General features: G+C 35.8%; 1 protein-coding gene across 2 annotated transcripts; it reads left to right on the forward strand.

Moving 5' to 3' along the window:
* The first annotated feature begins 397 nt into the window (after positions 1–397).
* LOC148829683 (chloride anion exchanger-like) lies at positions 398–15757 on the forward strand. Of its 2 annotated transcripts, none has more exons than XM_088924263.1 (21): positions 398–473; positions 1734–1924; positions 2306–2445; positions 3668–3778; positions 4098–4258; positions 6122–6286; positions 6709–6861; positions 7389–7471; positions 7558–7705; positions 9085–9198; positions 9706–9783; positions 9978–10073; positions 11362–11468; positions 11629–11698; positions 11806–11898; positions 12215–12310; positions 13368–13595; positions 14142–14196; positions 14610–14752; positions 14855–14917; positions 15001–15757. In XM_088924263.1, exons 2-21 carry the CDS (start codon positions 1797–1799, stop codon positions 15025–15027), a joined length of 2259 nt encoding a protein of 752 aa, XP_088780389.1. In that variant the 5' UTR covers positions 398–473; positions 1734–1796; the 3' UTR covers positions 15028–15757. The 2 variants fall into 2 exon arrangements, with proteins under 2 accessions (XP_088780389.1, XP_088780390.1); XM_088924264.1 differs by lacking the exon at positions 398–473 and adding an exon at positions 1477–1512.
* The last annotated feature ends 373 nt before the right edge of the window (positions 15758–16130 follow it).

The raw sequence follows: 16130 nt of genomic DNA on the forward strand, positions 1-16130 counted from the left end.
TTTTAACTCAACTCGCATACCAAATAACTCCTAATGTTTTTATGGAATGACATGATTTGTTCTCAGTATATTGTCAACCCAATGAACAATTCTACTCAACCAATCAACATCATGTACCGTATTTATGTAAAACAGATTTTGATGTGCATCAGTTTCTATTGATTGATATATACAGTATATTAATCAATGTAGTAACACAGCTTAAAGGAACATCATCACAGAGTAAAACATCAAGCTAAATGTTTATGAAGAGGAACAATGGTCAAAGATAATAAAAACTCTTCAGACTCTTGTAAGAATGTCATAACTGCTGTTAATTATTAAAGATGTGGTAAGTCCAGAGAATGCATTTATGGATGTGAGCAATGAAAAGATTTTCAGATATTTGAAGAATACCCTCCGGAGTGTATCTCGAAGAGGAAAGTCTCCTAGCCAGGATTTCCAGAGAGGAATCTTATTGGCCACAGCCACAGGTGAGACAAATCCAAATTAGTGCTACAGCTGTACATCTGATTTTGCCTTAAGAAGCCAAATCCTGACTGATTTTAAAGCATCATTATGGTAGCTTTTTAGGAATATTCATAAAAAATAATAATCATGCATTACTCTACTCTACTTAATCTACTTAATCTACTTTGAAACTATTGGCGTTAGTTTGTTTCAGAAGTTTCTATTAGTAGAAGCTGATATTTTTTTACCATAAAATATTAAATTCTTTGAGTTTTTGTATTTAGTCAAATATATTCTAAACCTAGAAATAAGAGGTTTAATTGAAAAAGAACAGAGTCTACAAATTTAAATTTTAGAAAGACATTGAACTTTGAAGAATAATGGATGTGCTGTACAGATTTATTGTAATGTGCATATAGTTACAGTATGTGCATCGCTACTGTACATCAAGCATTAGCATATATATATAGCCATTATATATAATTTATATATATGTAATAGTACAGCAAATAAGCAAATGTCATGTCATTTACCAAACCGCTTTATACGATATGGAATAAGCAAATGATATGGTAAATTCATATGGTCAATATGCCCAATAAATTCACACTACTTTAATGTAAAGTTTTAGTTATTTCAACTGCTTAACATTCCACAGTTTATAGTTTAGTATTCAATATGGAGATCAAGCAAACATAAAGGCTTTAAAAAGTGTAAAACTGAAGAGGGCTGCATATTCAGCTCAGTCTCTGATTAGTAAAGAATTTTGTCGCTCTTTATGTTGTTAGGGGTGGCAAAATGACAAAGTGGTTAGCACTGCTGCCTTGTAATCCTGGGGTCCTGGGTTCAATTCCTGTGGTGCTATCTTCATATTTGTATGGTGTCCTCTAGGTGTTCCAGTTTCTTCCCACAGTCTAAAGACATACAAATGAGCCCTGGAGTGAGTGTGTGTTTCCTGAGTTCAACTGTTATCCCACAAATGATGTATCCCTTTCTTGCACTTGCTGCTTGCTGGGATAGGGATCATTAATAAGGTCACTGCTTAAGAATCCTAGACCAAAGGTACCTCTATAGCTCCAGTCACTCTAACCATGAAAGCTAGTGCCTGCCTTTTCTGGGGGTCTGATATTATATACTCCTAATTTGATTAAAACTAGAGAAGACAACAATAATCTCTAGCCTTACAAGTCACTTAGGTGTTTTAAGGTCTTTCAGTTGTGCCTGGCATTTATGTAAAACATTGTGACAGGTTTATTTTTTTTTCTGTCCATGTTTTGTTTCAGTAAAAGGGTTAAGGACATCACAGAGGACAGGGAGAAAAACTGTCTACTGACACAACCACAGCAATGAAGCTTTCCACCAACCAGTTCTTTGTGAACAGGCCACTGTATTCAGAGGACACTTTCAGGACAGACAATGAAAAAGTGCAAAGACAACACAAGACTTTACTGGATCATGTAAAGGCTTACTTCAGGCAAGACCTGTTCTTAATTTTATGCATAAACATTGAGAACTTTTATGCAAATAGTAATGAGCCTAGATTACCACTTGCTAATTTCCAAATGTATTGAGTTATGCTTTATACAGTATGTATTATTTTCTAATTAAGCTAGAAAATGTTTCAAGATGATTGGGATTCTAATTTTTGAGCTGTAACGTGTATCCTATGCTATAAACAAAAATCTAGTCCAGCCTCTGGCCTGTAAAAAAATATTTTAATTGCTTTATGTATCTTTGAAAGCAATAAAAACAATCTGATTATTTTTTTCTATGTTTAATGAATTGTAACTCAAATACTCTCAGAAACATAAATAAATAGTACACATAAATGTCTTATTGTGCTTTTGTTTTCCAGCTGTTCTAAAAAAAGAGCCAAAAATGCAGCTTTGTCACTGTTGCCAATTATTGGTTGGGTCAGAATGTATCGTGTCAAAGAATGGCTTCTGAGTGATCTGGTTTCTGGACTCAGCACAGGGCTGGTGGCTGTTCTGCAAGGTAAACTGAGTTGTGATGATGTTTTTCATTGTGAATCTATCGTTTCCCCTTTTTACACTATAAATCAGTTCTACTTTATTTATCTATGCTTCATAAAGAACATATGAGAGGTTACAAGAGAGAAATCCATTTGGCTTACCTAAATTGATAGCTTTGTGATCCTCAGATGCCCAGTCATTTCTTGAGACAAGCCAATATATTAGCTTCAAGCAAATCAATGACAGGAATACTTTTGCAGGCAATGTCCACAATTGTCCAGGTCAGATTTCACTGATTACATCTAAACAAATGGGAGCAGGTTGCCAATGTGTATAAGGTGAAGCTGACAGCAAAATATACCAGGTTCGTATTTTACTGGTGCAATCCAGTAAAGAAAATGCTGGACTTGCAAACTTTTTTTATTCTACATGCCTGTTTCCTAAAGCCTTGTTTCTGTATTTAAAAATATGTAAATGTAGATTGAAGATTTATGAAAAACAATACAGAAGGTAAATTATACAGGACACAAATGTAGTGTTTACATATTATATACATTCTCATACCTTATTATCTTATTGGATATTTTGTTATCAAAAATAAGATCTTTAAAAATGAATTTGCAATGAGTAAATGAATAACATTTCTACTACCTTGAATTTAAGTAATTCAGTCACAAGTCGTTGTGAGTTGGAATATTCATCAAATCTAGCTCACAACAGTTTCACTGCTGCATCAAAAATCTTAAGCATTGGCAAATGAAAGGCTTCATTCTGCTGGCTATATGATCAATCTGAGGCAATCGATTCCTCTTGGTAATTAAAAATTACAAGCAGTATTTGAACTGTTAAGATAACTGAATAGAATTTCAAAATTAAAATTTAAGCAGACGATGCCAGTATTTTTCTGTGGAAATACAAATATATCCCCACTTTCTTGGTTAAAGTTGGAGAAAGTAGAAACTGTGCAAGTCAACTCCTTTGTCTCTGATGGGGTCATCCATATATTGTAGATGAGAATTAAACATGAGTTAGAAAAGAAAACGAATAAACGTATTTGTTTCTTTTCTTATTTCTCTGATCAGGCAAAAAAGTCATTACAGTTAATAGAGTATGTGACAATTTTAATGCACTTCTCTGAAACCTCTCTCTTATGGTACTGGAACACCTTGTCATGTGTCAGTTGTGAGCAAAGGCTAACTTATATTTTAGTTTTAATAAATATTTGTTTTCAAATTTCTGTTTAGGTTTGGCATTTGCATTACTGGCTTATGTTCCCCCTGGTTATGGATTATACTCAGCATTCTTCCCTGTTTTAACTTACTTCTTTTTGGGCACATCAAGACATATCTCAGTAGGTGAGTTTAATGTGTTTAATCAAATGTCATTACCGCCACAAAAATATAATTTCATGTGGAAAATTTCAGTGAAAATTGTGCTTCACATCTATTTTAAGGCAATTTGTAAGGATCACTTCATGGAGCAGGCTTAAATTAATCAGAGCAGAAATGATCTCAACAGAAGCACAATTAATGGTTTATTTAACTATACTAATGAAGCCAAAGAAACCACTATTGTAACAAGAAGGCATAAACAGCTAGGGTTTTTGTAATATATAGACGTTTATGTTTTTGCTTGTGTTCTTTCTCTAGCCTAACTGTTGTTTTGCTGCAATAGGTCCATTCCCAGTGTTGAGTATGATGGTGCAATCAGTGGTCACTAGATTAGTGCCAGATATTGGGTCTCCAGCCAACATAACAGCTTTTGAAGGCTTGTCACAGGATGAACAGCGTGTGATTGTTGCCTCTTCTGTGTCTTTCCTAGTGGGAATCTTTCAGGTAAAACCCGGTGTGCTCCACACTTACACTATGTGCTATTTTTTATGTATGTGAACTATGAAGTCTGATGTACATCAAATTTAAAGATTAGTTATAATGTTTCATTATTATTTGTGACCTACTTCAGTTACTTGGGTTGCATTTTTTGAAGTGACTTTGCAGAAAGAAAAAGCACAATATTCTTTTAACAATTTAAGATTCCTTACCTAATGCCAGAATGCAGAACAATGGTGGCCAATCAGATAAGAGCATAAGAACAAAGTTAAAACAGTTACAAACAAGAACATTTAGCATTATTTAGTTTTTCAGTAGCTGATTGAGCCAATAATCTTATTCATCCAATTTTAAAAGACCTCACCAACCTTGGAGGTGCTAAATACAGCATTTTGCTGCAATAGGTTCATTTCCAGTGCTGAGTCTGAAGGTGCAATCAGTGGTCATTTTGTTAGTGACTGTTGATTTGCCTTCAGCCAACAGCATTAACAACATGGCTGGGGAGCTTGTTCCATGCTCCCACAACTTTTTGAGTAAAGAAGTTCTGTTCTTAGTTTTAATTACATTTCCATGTAGTTTCCATGAAATAGTGGTGCCTAGTTTGTATTTTGCTATTGAATTTGAATATGTGTAGAGGACTGACTTTATCAATGCTTTTGAGAAAGCAAGCATGTAAGCAAATCCCTGCACTTGTCTACATAAAATGCCACATGCCAGGAGCTGCCCTCTTTTTAGTTTGATCTGAATCTTTTGGAAGTTCATCTCTTGCTTCAACAGTGTTTGCTGTACACTGTTTGGAATAATCAGTGTTTGTTCTAATAGTTTAGAATAATCTATAAACACAACTTTTGTTACTAATACCACAATACACTACAGCAGATCATTCCATAATAAGCATTTACCTTATATGTACAATATGAATCCTGTCCAAAAACCATTACTTAAACAAAGTACATGCATTACCTTGAATGGCTACTGCAAGCAATTTGAGAATTAATCTTCTATGATGAACTTTATCACAAACCATGTGAAAACCTCAATATACTATATCATGTGATCTGTATGTACCCATTATTGTTGCTGCTTGTTCAGAGAAATTGACCAACTGAGACCTGACTTTTCTAAATGCACAGACAGATGATTGTCTGATTAAAGTCTAATTATTGTTTCTTTAATTTTACATGTAATAGAAGGCTTTTCTCTACAATTACTTGGCTTGGTTTTGTTGTGGCCTTTTTATGGCTGGCCACGAAAATAGCAATTCACCAGTAAGAAACTAAAAAAAAAAAACTTTAGGGTCCTAAACCTAGTTTGACAGCTCTGCAGGGCAGCAGGTTTTCTTGTTCTTTCAAATGTTTCTGTTGTTAAGGACTCCAGAAGGGAAAAAAGTCAATTACTCAAATAATTCTTAAAGTGAGGAGTTCTCCACCACTGACCAAAACTGATCAGCATGAGAGGGTTGTGAACATCTTTGCACTGATTGTTTCTCAGGAGCTACAAGGGTCTCTGGTTTTCTTCTGGTCTTGTGTTCACAGGTTCTTAATTGAATTAATTATTGCAACCTCTATATCCCTTCATGACCACACACCCCACTATGCCTCTAACAGCCTAGGCCCCCTAACCCACCATTACTACCCAGAGGGCAACCAAAGCTGCATTTCTAGGCCTGAATCGGGGCACTCTTGGAGCTGATACAGGAGGGTTCATTAGTCAAAACATGAATGTTTCAGTTTCCCATGAGGAATTACACAATATTAAAAACACTATAAGCTTTCGAGAAAGCTCCTCTAATCTTGTTGAATTTGTATGATGCAGGTGTTTATGGGAAGCGCCGCACATGGCTAACAGACATCTCTTCTTTTCTTTTAGCTTGCACTAGGTGTGCTTCAAGTTGGCTTTATAGTGATATACATGTCAGACACTCTTATTTCGGGCTTCACTACCGCCGCAGCCGTCCACATCCTGGTGTCTCAGCTGAAATTCATTCTTGGACTTCAGGTTCCTGGGAAAAGTGGGGTTTTTGCTCTTGTTTACGTGAGTAAAGCTGGAGAGCTGATGTATAGTGAAGGGGGCGATTTCACAGATGGAAACCAAATGATGGAGACTACCTTGTCTGTGCATATTTAAAATTACTGTTTTGCTGTTTATTCTTATTTTCTGGTCACAGTTGGGGTTTAATGTTCTGGAGAGAAAGAACATTAAATTACTGAACCACAATTGAAATGTATCATTTTGATCAATCTTTTGATCAGTTATTTCTAACATATGGAGGAATTATAGTAGATACATTTATCATTTATAACTGCATTTGATCAAATCCCTGATGGCCATGTTAGATAATATATTTTATTTGGTTATTCAGAATTTATGACACTCTAAGGGAGTTAGTTTTAGTATTTTGCTTAAATGGAGTATTTTGGATCCTTTTTATAATCTCTGCTTTTATTCTTTTGCAGACACTGAAGGACATTTTTTCTGTTATCGGAGAAACAAACATAGCAGATCTGGTTACAGCCATTATTATTATTGTTGCTGTCTTTGTTGTGAAAGAAGTCAATGACAGATACAAAGAGAAGCTTCCTGTACCAATACCTATTGAAGTGATCATGGTGAGTGCCAGCAGCCTGTACTGTACTGTGAGCAAGCACAGCTAGATATTACTGTTCTTTTGGGTTTTCTGCCTTGTCTTACTGCTTCTCTTGGGATCCTCCTTAATGACTGGAAAAAAACTGCAATGCCATGTAAAATGGCCATACACTATATATGGTAGTAGTTCAGGTTGGTAGCTGCGTCAGCATGCGTAGGCTGCAAAGGAACAAGTAATAGGTTTATTCCATGCTGAAAAAAAGAAGAAAGAGAACACAACGTTTCGGCCGTGGAGCCTTCTTCAGGTGTGACACCTGACCGCACACCTGAAGAAGGCTCCACGGCCGAAACGTTGTGTTCTCTTTCTTCTTTTTTTCAGCATGGAATAAACCTATTACTTGTTCCTATACACTATATATGCAAGGTATATCAAGAAAACATCATCATATGAACTGAGATGACAATTTTAAGATGTTTTATTTGTATATGTCCTGATATCACATTACCCAAATATTTTCTGGTAACATTTTCTTTTAAATTGTCTTTACAGACGGTGCTTGCGTGTGGACTATCCTATGCATTTGACTTCCAAACCCTGTACAATGTAGACATTGTTGGCAACATAACAAAAGGGTATGCCATTAATCAATGTTTGTTGCAGTAGTTTGGAATACGTGAAATGATGTGTTTTTTTAACACACACTCTCTGTGTTTTCAAGATATGAATCCCCTCTTGCACCAAATTTTGAAGTTATCCAGCTCAGTGTAATGGATGCCTTTTCAATGGCAATTGTTGGATTTGCAGTTGCCTTCTCTGTTGCAAAAGTGTATTCCGTTAAACACGACTACATTATTGATGGCAACCAGGTAAGCTTTAACACGCAGAAATACAGTGATCTGCAAAAGTATTCACCCACTTCCCTATTTAATAGCCACAAATGATGTATAAACATTTTCATAATTAATATTTTAAAATCATAATTAACGTCAAATAAAAATCAATAGCAAAACAGATTGATTTCAAAAGAATTCTTCCTCCTGAGTCAGTAATTGGTGGGAGCACTGTTGGCAGTAATTTATTTTGGGCTTTTTGGCTGTCAATGCCAGCTTTGCTGGGATGTTTTCTTATTTTTCTTGACTGTTTTTGTTTAAATTTAACTTCTTTCATCCATAAAAGTATTCAATTTGAACTATAAAGAGTTGTTTGAGAAAGATTCACTTTGGAAAATGTCTATACAGTACATCAGTTGTAATTCAACAATATAGGACATGACTGGAAAGGAGTGAATAATTATGCAGGTAAATGTAAACAAAAGACTACATTCAGTGGAGCCTGAGAATATTTAGAGAGAATGTAATTAATTTATAGAAACTTATGCAATTTTATGTCAGGTCAGAAATCACTGGTACTGGATCAGATATTTCAATATATCATAGACAACTAATTCTAGTCCAGGAGGGCTTTTAACAATGTAAATAATTTCATTGATAGTTTAATTCCAGTTTAACAGCTTTGTTAGTTTAATTCCAGTTTAACAGCTTTTACTAGATCTCTAAGTGCTGCTGCTTTAAAGAGAGCTTAAAAACCTGCAGACACAATAGTCCTCTAAAAATGGAATGATAGATTCTGAATATTTCAAATTTTCCTAAAACAGTATGAGCAACTCTGATAGAAAATGTGAACGATTAAAAAAAAGATAATTCAGAGTATTCATATTATCACCCCCTTTCCTTAAATGTAACTGAGTGAATCATTGTAGAGTGTTGCGTTTGTTGCGTTTGTCTGTTTAGTATTTTGTGAACCTCTTACAAGTAAATTTACAAGTGGCTTGAAATTCATAACTAGATAATCTGGATGAGTTCCTGAAGCACATTGCCATTACAGCCTATCCACTGAAAAAGATTACCTTGGTATTTTTCTTTACCACCAGAGAGATTTTTGATAATGCATATCATTAAACAGAATGCAGTAAAACCCCATTGGCACAACCGTATCTGGAATATAATATCCTTCCTTTTAGTTATAAAACCTGAAATACAGCAAAGGTAAATCATTAAAAAAAGCTTATAAATCTTGGGTCTTTTTTAATTGTGCAACATACAGTAACAACCTTTAACAACCTTTCTATAGTAGTATTGTGTGGATGTTACTTTTCCCATACGGTCTCATAACTGGAAAATCACAAAATGTGGACTGCATAAAAAAGGTTTTGCGATATCTAAACTGCCCCTGTCCTTCTCTACAGGAATTGATAGCTTTTGGTGTCAGTAACATTTTTACCTCGAGCTTCAGAGGATTTGCTTCAAGCACAGCTCTTTCAAGGAGCGCTGTGCAAGAGAGCACAGGTGGAAAAACTCAGGTACTTCATATCCACACAACTCAGTATGCAGACTAGTGTGCAGGTCCAGCCTCAGTTTCCTTGTTCAGTGTTTCATTTGAGAATTATTTAAAAATGGATTGGTTAAGCACTGAACCAAAGACAGACTGGCTGAAATGCAAATGGAGGAAAGTAAGATTTACTGAAAGTACAAACAAAAAGACAGTCTTAATTATGCTATGCCTATGCTTATCATTATGCAACAGAGAACATTTTTATAACTTGTATTAAAATGTGACCTCAGCACGTTTATAGTGGTAGGCACATTTCCATTTACTGAATGTTTATTGCATTGGAAAAGGAAGATCTTGCTTTTTGGTTACAAGTGTGGCAACATTTTATAGACATATCTTTAGTCTGCTGTAAGACTTTACAGAAAGACTTTTACAAGAAATGAGTTACAAAAGAGAGAACCACTTTATGGCACAGAATCTTCAGATTTTATATATAAAATGTATTGTAAAATATTAACAAATTTTATTTTGGCAGCTTGCTGGGTTGCTTTCAGCTTTAGTGGTAATGATTGTCACAGTAGCCATTGGATTCCTCCTGGAACCACTTCAAAAGGTAACATCACATTATTAGAAACTTATTTTACTATTTTAGAACCTTTAAAATATTGGAGTTATAATTCTAAAGGATCTTTATTTTTTTTACTGTAAGTCATTAAAACATTATATTATCATATTAAAAATAATATGCAGTCATATTTAAATTCAACTTTAAACGTATTGATCAGTTTAACTCTAAATCTCTTACAGTCTGTGCTGGGAGCATTGGTGGTGGTCAACCTTAAAGGGATGTTGATGCAAGTGACAGAGATTCCATATCTGTGGAAAAAGGACAGACCGGATTGTGTAAGTACTGACGCTCCATGTCTCTTACCATACAACAGACAATGTTACAGGAGTTTAGAACTATTCAGCTAGAACATTCAAACTACTGACACTGAATGTATCCATCCATCTTCTAACTGTTTTGATTTTTAGTTTTCTATTCAAAATTCCATATGCAACCTACATCTATCCATCCATTCTCTAACCACTTAATCCAATTCAGGGTCTCTGGGGAACCAGAGCCTTTCCCAGCAAGCAACAGGCGCAAGGCGGGATACACCTTGGACAGGACACCAGTTCTTCACAAGGCCGACACACAGACAGTACATACACTCACACCGGGGGCCAATTTTCCCAGAAGCCAATTAACTTATTGGTTTATCTTTGGACTGGGAGATGAGGACAGAGCACCTTGAGGAAACCCACATGAACATGGGGAGAAACTCCACACAGAGAGCAACCAGATCAGGACCAGACTTGAACCAGGCACCCCAGAGCAATGCTAACCACTGCACCACTGTGTCACCCCACTAATCTTATGACTATTTTAAAAGCAGTGTTCGGATACAGTTAGTAATGTTGTCAAGGAAAGATGGTGCATCTTCACCATATGCTTTCTCTACTGAATGTTTACAAGTGTTTTATTTTTCCAAGAATGTTCAATTTTGAATAGTGCCTTGTGTATGTATGGAATTGCAGGTCTCGTTTCACTAGTTAGAACCTTTGACCGATCAGAAGATCAGTGTGCCCTAGTCCTGAAATTGAGAAAATCTATTTAGCAAGTGTTTCTATGTAGATCCTGGCTATTTTTAAGACCTGAGTTCTGCCCTGTCCATTCCTTTTTCCTGGTGTTTTATTATGTATTTAAACAAATATATACATTTATAAATGATCTAAAAATTTTCTTTTGCAGACCTAAAACTTAGACTTAAAAATAACTCTTCTTTCAAATCCCTATCCTGTTTCTTAATGTTTTTGTCCCTACATGTCTTTATTAGTCTTTTCTGAACCCTTTAAAGTCAGGTGTATGTTTCAGGCGCCAGACACAGTATGACCACAATATTCAAGATGGGTGACCTACATACAGTACTGTATTTGCCCAAGAGTTACAGAAATGTTTGGCAAACTGAACACAACTGAACAATTATCTAGAACAACTTAAATATTGTTAACTAATGTTTATATCAAATAGGGTTTAACAAATAATTCTTGCTCAACAAAGAACATGCAATACCTCTACTTCAAATGTACACTATGTACATGTGTGCAAGTCAATGGAGGAAATCACCCAGAGTTGTCTTCTTCACAGGTTGTCTGGGTCGTGACTTTCCTTGCTGCTGTTTTTCTTGGGCTTGACCTTGGACTGGCCGTTGGTCTGGGGATTGAACTTCTCACTGTCATCTTTAGAACACAGTTGTAAGTATGAGCTCACACAAATGACATGCTCTTTATATACTGAGAAACCTCGTTTCCACAGATGTATTTGATAATTGGGAAAGAAGAAGATGAAATGGTGTGATGAATGAACTTGTGTGAGAGCAGATAACAATGTCTGTCTTACCTGAATATCTTACAGCCCAAGATGTACTGTTCTGGCCAACATCAAGGGAACTGATATCTACAGAGACCGCAAAGATTATATGAGTGTAAGTCATAGTGGCCCCCAACATTTGCTTCTGTATGAACCTAAAACCTTTACTCTATACCTTTGTGTTAAGTAATTAAATAAGTGCTTTCCTTTACTGTCTTTCAGATCTATGAACCAGAGGGCATTAAAATCTTCAGAATCCCTTCACCAATTTTCTTTGCAAATGTAGATTTCTTTAGAGAGAAGCTGAATAGTGCAGTAAGTTATTTTGGTTTACATCTACTGTGCATCAAATAGAAACACTGGCTCTTTGTTCTTGACTGGAACAGATTTTACTGCTATTAGAACACCTACCTGCCATAAGCACTTTAACATTGATTCCAGTCTTTGGGCTGGACGTGAAGTTCCCAGTCTGAGGAATCATAACAGCAAGCCATAGAACTGGAGTTTGCACAAATGGAATTTTAAAAATCTGACAATATTAAGGGGTGGACGAAAACACTAGGTCACTAAAGCAGAAATATCATATATAAACTAATCCTCGCATAACACACTGCTTCTTGTGTCACTTCAGGTTGGATTTAACCCCCTCCGTGTGTTACGCAAGAGGAACAAGGCTCTGAGGAAAATAAAGAAGCTTTTAAGTAAGGGAGAGCTGCAGATAACATCGGTGAGTCCTAATTGCACTTCTTGAACCTTGAACTCCATTAATGTGTCTGTAAAGCAATATGCCAGAAATACATCTTATCTACTCCTAGTAATAAGAACACAATGGTGTCATATTGCTATAACAGATTTATAAGAAAGTTGAGACATAGCAATTAAATATTAAAGTATATCAGTTAAAGAACAGATAAAGATGCCATAAACCCCCTACTTTTTTCCTCTAAATATATCTATAGATTATTTACTAAGGTATCTGGAATTCTCCTCTGCATTTTTACCAGCTAACAGAAGTTTTCAGAGAAAGAAACACCAACATATAATTAATGTGGGCAGTATGGTAACATAGTGGCTATTCCCACTGCCTTACAGCTCTTGTGGTCAGTATGGAGTTTCAGATATTCTCCCTGTGTTTGCAAAGGTTTTTTGTGTGGGCTTTGGCATCCTCCCACCTTCTAGAGACAGACTAACATTAAATGATCCCTTTGTTTGCTCTGTGATACACTGGTACCCTGTCCAGCATGTAGCCCTGCCTTGTGTCCTGTGGTTGCTTGAAAAGATCTGAGCTGCCGTGATCCTTACCAGCAAAGATGAGATGATGGAGGAATACAATTAATGCATTTCTCAATTAGAAAAAAGATCTGTCTGAGGATAGAACGTATTTTACAAAACTGTCTTACCAAACCTAAATGCAAAAGCAAAAGCTATGATCCAGCAACAAGTCTACACTACTCAGTCAAGATAAACAGAATCTCTCAAGCCTGGTACATAATCCCGATTCAAATCAGAAGATATTTAAAATGAATATTGTTATTCATTTAGTTTTTATTTTGAACCTGCAAAAATCGAAACAAATTGCATTATTTTATGTGAAGATAATACATCAAAGAATGCTCATATCATCTATAGGATAAAATATGTAAAGAGCTGAAGGAATAGGGTTGCAAAAAGGGGTTGCAAAATATTGATCATATTATATAAAAACTGATCTGCATAAACAGAATGTCAAACAAAATGACATGTGTCAGCTCTACAGATTTTCTTCTGTGTTCCTGCCCATTTAGAAAGGTTTACTGTACACTGGCTTGGGACCAATTGAAGAGTCCGAAGATGAAAGCAATATGGAGGAGCTGGACAAGCCCACTGACTTTGAAGGCCTGCCTGTTCAGATCAACTGGAATGCTGATCTTCCAGCCAATATCGTTGTCCCAAAAGTCGACGTGCACAGCCTCATACTTGACTTTGGAGCTGTATCGTTTCTTGACATTTCCGGATTGAAAGGTGTAAAAACGGTAATACATGCTTAACTTTTGTCTTCCAGCTAACTTATATTATTGCTAAAAAAATAATTACGTAGCCACTGTAGTGTAGAAAAAAGTATGAACATAAGAAAGGCTACAACTAAGAGGAGGCCATTCGGCTATCTAGCCTGTTTACCAGTTAGAAGCTAAATGACCTGAGGATCCCATCCAGCTGTCCTGTGAGAAGCCAGGGTTTCGACTTCAGCAACATGGGTGGGCAGATTGTTTCATATTCCTAAAAGCTTTGATGTCAAGAAGCGTCTCCTGCTCTAAAAATTAAACGCAAGCTCTTGGTCGTTTGGCACCTAGAGGCATAGTGAATATCGGTTAGAAGAAAATTATATGGTGGAGAATGGATTTAAAGAATAAAAAAAATATTTTTCCACAAATGAGTTCAGATCCAGGGAAGATCATATTGGAATACGATAAAATTGAACATTGTTCTGGGGAGCAAGCTTCCACGTCACATTAACTAAATTGTTGATTAACATAAAAAAAGTCTTATTCATTGTAAGTTAAACTGTTTGTAATTTACAGACACTAAAGGAATTCATCCGAGTGGATATAGATGTCTACATTGTTGCATGCGACAGTAAGTTCTTTTTTATCTTCATATTCATAGATAAGCAATAAATTTGAAATACGAGAGTGTTTGAAAAACAAAATCAAAATACTAAGGCTTATTTGTTGTTGATGACTTTTGTTCCTTTCCTAATCGTTCCAGATAATATGAAAATAGCATTGTTTATCTGCTAAGAAAGACACGGCAATCCTTAAAACACTGATAATCATTCCTTAAATGTTTATATCAGGTGATGTTTATGAATGTTTATTTATCCTTTAGAAACACAATACCATCGGTGAAAGTTCATATAAAACAACATGCAAATAAAAGTCTTTGTTATCTAGTCTTTCTGAGTTGCTAAGTTAATTAGCCTTGACATAGTTTTATATTCATACAGAACTGTTTTGAGGGCTGATCACAAACTGATCTTTTAATTTCAGGTAATATTTTGGACAAACTACACGAATGTCAATTTTTTGACCACGAAATAAAGACCTCCATCTTTTTCCTGACCATTCATGATGCCATGCTACACATCCTGGAGAAACATCCCAACAAAGGTCACGAAATAAAACCAGGCATGGTACGTTTAACCATACCGCTACTTTGCACTCTTTAAGAGTTCACAAAATTCGGCATACTTGACAGATAGTTAAAACTGAAATTCCATTTTATTGTCTTCCAGAACAATTCTCGAAACATCTATGAAAAAAACAGAGAAAATGGCCTGAGAAACCGAGAAAACATAGTAAGTCACTCAACAGTTTGCTTTTTTCAATAGGTGGGGGGAGTATTCCAACGCCTAATGCAAGTTTTTGATTACGTTCGCAGGTTTCAAACCCCGAGACGAAATTGTAGAGGGCACGATCTTCTCCCTTGAAAATGATCCTCGTATTAGAAAAAGACGAGGCATGCAGCTACTATTTGAGTGTTCCTTGATTTCATTGTTAACCAGAACATTCATGCTACTTCATATCTAATTTTGAAAATGAGAAGCCCAGGGAAATGTGAGCTTTGCTTATTTTCTTAATTCGGTCTTAAAAGCTGGCTGTCAATGCTTTGCATTAGGGGAACTTTACATTTTTGCAAAACATTTTATAGCATGTCACACTGGACGGACAGAATTGCCACTTTACAAGTGCCAGACATTTTGAGTGGCACTACCATTACAATTTACTGTTTGTAAATAGCTGGAAAAGTAAAAAGACTGATGTATAACTTCAGTTACATTGGGACATAGATTCGCAATTGTTTTGGACTGCGAATAAAAAAAGGCCCTGCCTTGCGCCCGGTGCTGGCTGGGATAGGCTCCGGCTCCTTCGTCACTGTGAATTGGAAGAAGCGGATGGAAGTGTTTGGATGGACGAAAACACAATGTTACTGAGCAAGACCATCTATCAAGACTCGTAAAGATCCAGAGTGCCATTTCCTATCCACAACAAGCCACCCTTCTTTAATGTTGTATAGAATTAAAATATTTCTTCTTTAATAAAATAGTGCCTGAAAACATTATGTACATAGAAAAGATGTTAAAATAATCTTTATAACCTGTAATAAATGTAATTCTTATTACCTTTTGCAAATTTCACACTTCAAAAAATATTTGTACTATTATATTTACTGTAAAAATAATAACCCATAAATTCCTTGTACCCAGCCATCAAAGAAAAAGAAAGCGTGTTTGTATATTGCATGTGTGCACTTTAGACACGAAGTTGAAGGAAACCAATGACTGGGATTTAGCCCGACAATGCAGATTGCAGAAGAACCCAACAACTTTTTGGCAAAGAGTGCTCCACAATAAGTAAAACACTGCATTCATCTGCAAATATTTTTAATTGCTTTACTTGGGTAGATTTCATGAGGAATGTCACCCATATTATGTGTTAAGGAGTGTTTATTGAGGAGTTAGGGTTAAGAAACTTCATCATGTTTGGCTGACAGACAAGCACCTGGCAGTA

This window comes from Atractosteus spatula, chromosome 8 (genome assembly GCF_055471065.1).
Source record: "Atractosteus spatula isolate fAtrSpa1 chromosome 8, fAtrSpa1.hap1, whole genome shotgun sequence".
Lineage (NCBI taxonomy): Eukaryota > Metazoa > Chordata > Actinopteri > Semionotiformes > Lepisosteidae > Atractosteus > Atractosteus spatula.

Excerpts from the sequence above, each read along its gene's own strand:
- LOC148829683 (XM_088924263.1), top strand. The coding sequence starts at position 1,797 with ATGAAGCTTTCCACCAACCAGTTCTTTGTGAACAGGCCACTGTATTCA. Across the intron at positions 3,779-4,097 it reads ATCAAGACATATCTCAGTAG|GTCCATTCCCAGTGTTGAGT; the intron begins GTGAGTTTAATG and ends TTGCTGCAATAG. Across the intron at positions 14,918-15,000 it reads TGAGAAACCGAGAAAACATA|GTTTCAAACCCCGAGACGAA; the intron begins GTAAGTCACTCA and ends TTACGTTCGCAG.